A 6,406-nucleotide genomic window follows, 5' to 3' on the forward strand; every position below is an offset into this window, starting at 1 on the left:
AATATTGCCCACATAATTACATTTTGATTCCTTGATTTCTCAGCTTGTGAAGACTGTGGGCATTTTAAGATGTGGAGTTGGCTGTACGAAACTGAAAATTGCGAATAAATTTTCCAAATTCATACTCACTTTAGGCTCTGTTTTGTGATTGGTGCTCCCTGATGACTACCATTTGAAGGAGGCTGACAGTAAGAGTTTCTGCCAACACAAATTGATTTGTTCTTGTTCTCATGCCCCCCAACTTTATGATGGACCAAAACATCTCCATGAAACCCTGAGAAAAATTACCTTTCCTTCTCAGAAGTTGCCTCAACCACCTATTTTGTTATAATGACAAGAGAAATAACTCATATACATGCCTACGATATTTCTTTCTAAGACAACTATAAGAAAATATATAGAGTATAAGAGATAATTTGCAAAGCAGGTATATGATAGTAATTTGTTTCTAGAATATATAATGCCTCAAAACTGAATGAAATTTAGCATGGAGGGAAAAAGCAACATTTTAATAAGCTAAATATTCTAACTCTAGTGTAACTATAAAAAACACTTATGTGACAACTGTTTTTTGAGTATATATTCAATCGCAGTAAGTTTGAAAACAAAAACTAAAACTATGATGTGATAGCTTCACATGCATGGGAGCATGTCTGAATTAAAATACCAGAATATACAAAGTTTGACATAGACATGCAGGAAAATAAATATATATTTTTGTAAGTAACTCATATAATAATTTGAAGAACATGTGGAAAAATATAAATAATTAATTAATTAAAAACAATAAAAAAGGTTAAAAAATGAAAGTCATTTCATATCTATGTATATGCCTAATAGAAAATAAGTTCTAAATCATTACAAAAATAAATGTGTATATGTTTACTACTTTTTTTTCGAGACAAGTTTACTCTGTGTATATATATATATATATATATATATATATATATATTTGTAAGTGACTCATATAATAATTTGAAGAACATTTGGAAAAATATAAAAAATTAATTAATTAATTAAAACAATAAAAAAGATTAAAAAATTGAAAGTCATTTCATACCTATGTATATGCCTAATAGAAAATAAGTTCTAAATCATTACAAAAATAAATGTGTATATGTTTACTATTTTTTTTTTTTTTGAGACAGCTTTACTCTGTGTAGTTTTGGTGCCTGTCTGGATCTCCCTCTGTAGACCAGGCTGGCCCCAAACTCATAGAGATCTGCCTGGCTCTGCCTCCCAAGTGTTGGGATTAAAGGCTTGTGCCACCACCGCCTGGCTATGTGTACTATTTGTAATAGATGAAACATAATACAAACAAAATAATAATCAATAGAAAAATGAATTGATAAGCTGTGCTGTGTGATAAGACAGTAACTTCTACTAAGAAATAAACAGAAGTAAACTACTGAAAAGTACTCAGAATAAATAAATCACTAAAATAAATATTAAACATTATACAAAAAGAATACATATCTTATTTATTTAAACGTTCAGAAAATGCAAAAGACAGTGAGCAAAAACAAATCACTGAATGCCTGAGGACGTAGTTGGAGAAAAAAGTAAAGAGATATTGATGGAGTGATAGAAAACCACACCTTTGGGTGCTATGGCTTTATGATGCTTGATCTAGTGACATTCATCAAACCTTACTAATTTACACATCAGTAATAGCAGTTTATCACACATTGATAATGTGGTAAGTATATTAATAGAGAGAAAGAGAGAGTCTCTATGTGCTTATCAGTAACAAAGTACTAATTAGTTCATTTTATTTACTTTAGAAGTCTTTTTAAGACTGTAGTAGTGTTACAGTGTCAAGAGATACCACTGTGGCCTTAATTCAGTTTTCTTTATTTAGTGACAATGTATCATGTAAAAATGGAGAAATCAGTGTTCTCATCAGGAAACATGATTTTTTGGGAAATAAAATATAAATACATTTAAAAATACTGATATTAGAATTGTTGATTAAAGTAGTTTATCTTTTTTTACTTAATATCAAAGTGAATTTTCTTTCTTTTCTACAATTTACTGTACTCTACTTTTATAATCAAAATACTGTGACAGTAGATACCATGCATGATACTGTTTCAAGCCTGTAGCATTTTGGTTGAACAAATGCAAATTGTGAAACTTTATGTTAATGTGAAACTAGAAAATTAATCAAATATTTAGTCATCAGTCCAATGCTCTTTCAGTTTGAATAATGTGTTTGATGAATATTAAGAACTTACATTTTGTGATCTGTATTATATAAAACATAATGCACTTTTGTGTTTTTGAGATATTTATTCTATTCTTATTTATCTTATGAAAATGTCATGCATACATACAACATATTCCAATTGAAACTACACAGAGGCTCCCACCAAATCTTAAAAATATATGAAACCAAAGCTTATGCAATCCTTTTCTTATTTACCATAGAAATACATAAAATTTAACAAACCATCACTGCTTTTCAAGAAGTAAATCATAGCATTAAGTCAATTTAAATTAGGAAGGTTGTTTAAATCACATATATTTAAATCCACATATATGGAAATAGATATGGGTTATGGGTTTACACACACACACACATCACATTTTATTCCCATAGTTATTATTTGTATTAGGATATACATACATATATATATGCACACATATACATATGACATATATAGGATGCATATACATGCATATATGTGTATATAATTCTATTATGTGCAGTCTTCCAAATTAAGCATAATTATTAGAAGAAAATAGACAGGAAGGTAAAGCAAAACTCAATGCCAATAACAAACACCTGCTATGAACCATCACAAAGCATGTATTTATTGTTTGATCAGTTTTTTGATCTGAGTATCTCTCAGCATCAAGTATCAGTACATTTTAACAACTGTAGACAGCAATTCATATTTTTTAAAAACTGTGATTTGCTATGTCAGAAAGACACAGAAGACAATAGTTGTGTGTCACACAGAGATATAAGTCTCCCCGGGTGACTGGCATTCATAGAGCTCTCAAGGCAAAGATACCCACTTCATGATCGAGTTTAATGCTTCTAAGTAACCAGCTGAAAATTGACTGTTCACTCTTCTCAAAGTGCAAAAACAATTAAAATTATTATAATGAACTTTTATCAGCAAGGGAAGCTTCTTAACTGGATTTGGTGTTAGTTAATTACATAATTTAAATTAAAGTTGAAAACCCACTATAATGTGGTCATACAGGGCCAGCAACAGGGAATTCCTGAGATGTTTGTGTGGAAATAGCTCAGTCAGAAACTTCTTCAGTTTTGTTCCTATAATTAGTATTTGTACTTATCTCCCCAAATAAAATGTAATTATTACACATAGTACTCTACCTCCCTTATACAATCAAACATGGTGCACACTTTTGGCAAAGGAGAGCATTTTTATGTGAAAATCATTTTCTATAAATCCAGCCAAAGTTAAATTTCTTCTGACTCATGAATGTTACGTACTCTGGGCTATGTATGTAAGATACAAAGAAAGTCTGTTATGCCCTATCTTTCTTAATGATGAAAGATTCAATTTTCTTTCTCATTCAGGGCTTCTTTGCCCCTCTGAAGATTAATAGAGTAGATATCACTAATGCCAATCAGAGCAGACCTGTACAAGCTCTATGCATGCTGATATGACTCTAAATTAATAAGAGTTCTGTTCATATTGTTTAGGGGGACCTATTTTCTTGGTGCTCTCCATCTCCTCTGGCTCACACTCTGCATCCTCCTCTGTGGGGTTCCCTCGGCACCAAGGTGAGGGTTTTGATAATGACATCCCATTTAGGGCTGAGTGTTTAAAAGTCTCTCACTCTCTGCTTAATGTTACCCGTGGGTCTCTGTATTTGTTGCCAACTGCTATAGGAGGAAGCTTGTCTGATGATAGCTGAACAAGGCATTGGTCAATGAATATAGAAGAATATCACTAGGAGTCATTTTATTACTACAATGATTCTAGACCAACATTATTTAGTTTTAACCTCGGTCCCTGGGCTATCTAGTCTCACGTTCTTGGTCACAGGAGTAATGTCAAGTACGGGTTACATCTTGTGGAGAGAACCTTAGTCAAATCAGTTATTGTTTGGTTCCCCCCACAAGCTTTGTAATAACAGTGCGCTAGCATAAAGATGGAAAAAGAAGGCCTTGCGTTGGAAAGGTAGAGAGGTGTGGAACATCTGGTAAGAGATGTGCAGGGGGAAACCATATTAAAAGAATTTTGTAGGGCGGGGCGCCTCACGAAGATGGTGGCACACGCGGCGTGTGGCTCTTGTCCTCTTCCCCAGTCTCAACTCAGCGCACACCGGCCAGCGTTTTGCTGGTTTGGAGGCCCCGCCCTCCGGGTCCCTGACCCCGCGCCCCCTTACCGTGTCCCCCGACTGCTGGTTCCAGGAATGCCTAGTGCTCCGAAGGGCAATGCGCTCAGCAAGCGCCGTGGAGTAGGTACCAGGAGCAGTGCCCAGGCCGACTCAGGTTCCGGTGAGGATGAAGCAGCCAGTGAGGCTTGGAGCAACACCAGTGAATGTCCCAGCCTGCTCAGTACCACTGCCGAGGACTGCCTGGATGGGGAAACTGTGGATGGGCAGAGCCAGCAGGGAGACCTGGAGGAAAAGCTGAAGGACTCCGTGGACTGCCTCACTGACAAGAGTGCAAAGACCCGGCAAGGAGCTCTGGAGAGCCTGTGCCTGGCCCTGGCCTCCCACCTGCTTCCTGACTTCTTGCTGGAACGCAGCCTCACACTGTCGGGTGCCCTGGAAAAGTGCCTTAAGAAAGGGAAGGGTGAAGAACAGGCCTTGGCTGCCTCAGTGCTAGGCCTGCTCTGTGTGCAGTTGGGCCCTGGACCCAAGGGCGAGGAGCTGTTCCATAGCCTGCAGCCCCTGCTCATCTCGGTGCTCAGTGACAGTATGGCAAGCCCCGCTGCCCGGCTCCATTGTGCTTCTGCTCTCGGCTTGGGCTGCTATGTGGCTGTCACCGATGTCCAGGACCTGGTCTCTTGCTTGGCCTGCCTGGAAAGTATTTTCACCTGGTCCTATGGCACCAGTGGCTCCACTGCTGCTCTGGTCCCTGCCAGCCTCCATGGCCTGCTCTGTGCTGCCCTGCAGGCCTGGGCATTGCTGCTCACCATCTGTCCTAGTACCCACATCAACCACATCCTTGACAGGCAGCTGCCCCGGCTGCCGCAGCTCCTGTCCAGTGAGAGTGTGAACTTGCGGATTGCTGCTGGGGAAGCCATCGCCCTGCTCTTTGAGCTGGCCCGGGACCTTGAGGAGGACTTTGTTTATGAGGACATGGGGGCTCTCTGTGGTTCCCTGCGGACTCTAGCCACTGACATCAATAAGTACCATGCCAAGATTGACCGTCGACGCCAGCGCTCCATTTTCCGAGCTGTGCTGCACTTCGTTGAGGGTGGTGAATGTGAGGAGGAAACGATCCGCTTTGGACTGGAAGTGCTCTGCATAGACAGCTGGGCTCGCCACCGCATCTGCACAGCCTTCAAGGATGTGTTGGGCTCTGGCATGCACTATCACCTCCAGAACAACGGGCTTCTCCGGGACATCTTTGGCCTGGGTCCTGTGCTGGTGCTGGATGCCGCCGCCCTGAAGGCCTGCAAGATTTCACGTTTTGAAAAGCACCTGTACAATGCTGCAGCCTTCAAAGCCCGGACCAAGGCCCGGAGTCGTGCGAGGGACAAGCGGGCGGATGTCTTGTGAAGCGGACTGGCCAATGAGAAGGCTACCCATACCCTTGCCATATTTTTAACAGAAGACAGTGCAAGAACTGGTCTCCGCCAGTGATTGTCACTTTTTTTTTTTTTTTTTTTAAACGATGAAACCAAAAATAGACAAATGTGGGAGGGGATGGGAGCAGGACACTTAAGACTGGCCCTTTGTATCTGCACTCAGCCCTGTGGCTATGGCCTCAGCCTGCCCTGTCTCGGGTAAAATCAAATGTGCACCAGCCCCAGAGCTGAGGGGCAGGTGAGAAAAGACTGTCCCTTTCCTTTTTTAGACCTTGCCCCTGGGGCCACTTCCTTTGGGGGTCTGGCACCTGTCCACCATGGCATAAGGTAGGCAAAGCTGCCTAGACCGGATGTGTGTGCTGGTTTTTAAAAACAAGAGAATTAAACAGAATTTCTTCCCCGAAAAAAAAAGAAGAATTTTGTATGAAAATAACTATATTTTCAGTAAAAAAATTAAAAAGTAAATCCTTTATTTCAAATAATAACTGATTACCACAATATCACCATTCCTTGATAGATGAGGCACTATATTCCATATGAGTGAGTGACGTTGTCACCATACAAAGTTTGCTAGGTATGATATAGTTCTTGCTGAAGAGGAAATAAATTACTCATCACAATTTTTCAGACAAACACTTCTAATATTCTAAATCACCCAAATC

At 39.4% G+C, this 6,406-nt stretch overlaps 1 protein-coding gene across 1 annotated transcript; it reads left to right on the top strand.

The window, feature by feature from the left end:
- Nucleotides 1–4,398: 4,398 nt before the first annotated feature.
- LOC114691733 (interferon-related developmental regulator 2-like) lies at nucleotides 4,399–6,125 on the top strand. The gene has a single exon (XM_037207326.1). It carries the CDS (start codon nucleotides 4,399–4,401, stop codon nucleotides 5,713–5,715), a length of 1,317 nt encoding a protein of 438 aa, XP_037063221.1. The 3' UTR covers nucleotides 5,716–6,125.
- Nucleotides 6,126–6,406: the final 281 nt, after the last annotated feature.

The sequence above is a fragment of the Peromyscus leucopus genome, chromosome 6 (genome assembly GCF_004664715.2).
Source record: "Peromyscus leucopus breed LL Stock chromosome 6, UCI_PerLeu_2.1, whole genome shotgun sequence".
NCBI lineage: Eukaryota > Metazoa > Chordata > Mammalia > Rodentia > Cricetidae > Peromyscus > Peromyscus leucopus.

Bases quoted from the DNA above. Each gene is read 5' to 3' on its own strand.
- LOC114691733 (XM_037207326.1), top strand. From the start codon at position 4,399: ATGCCTAGTGCTCCGAAGGGCAATGCGCTCAGCAAGCGCCGTGGAGTA.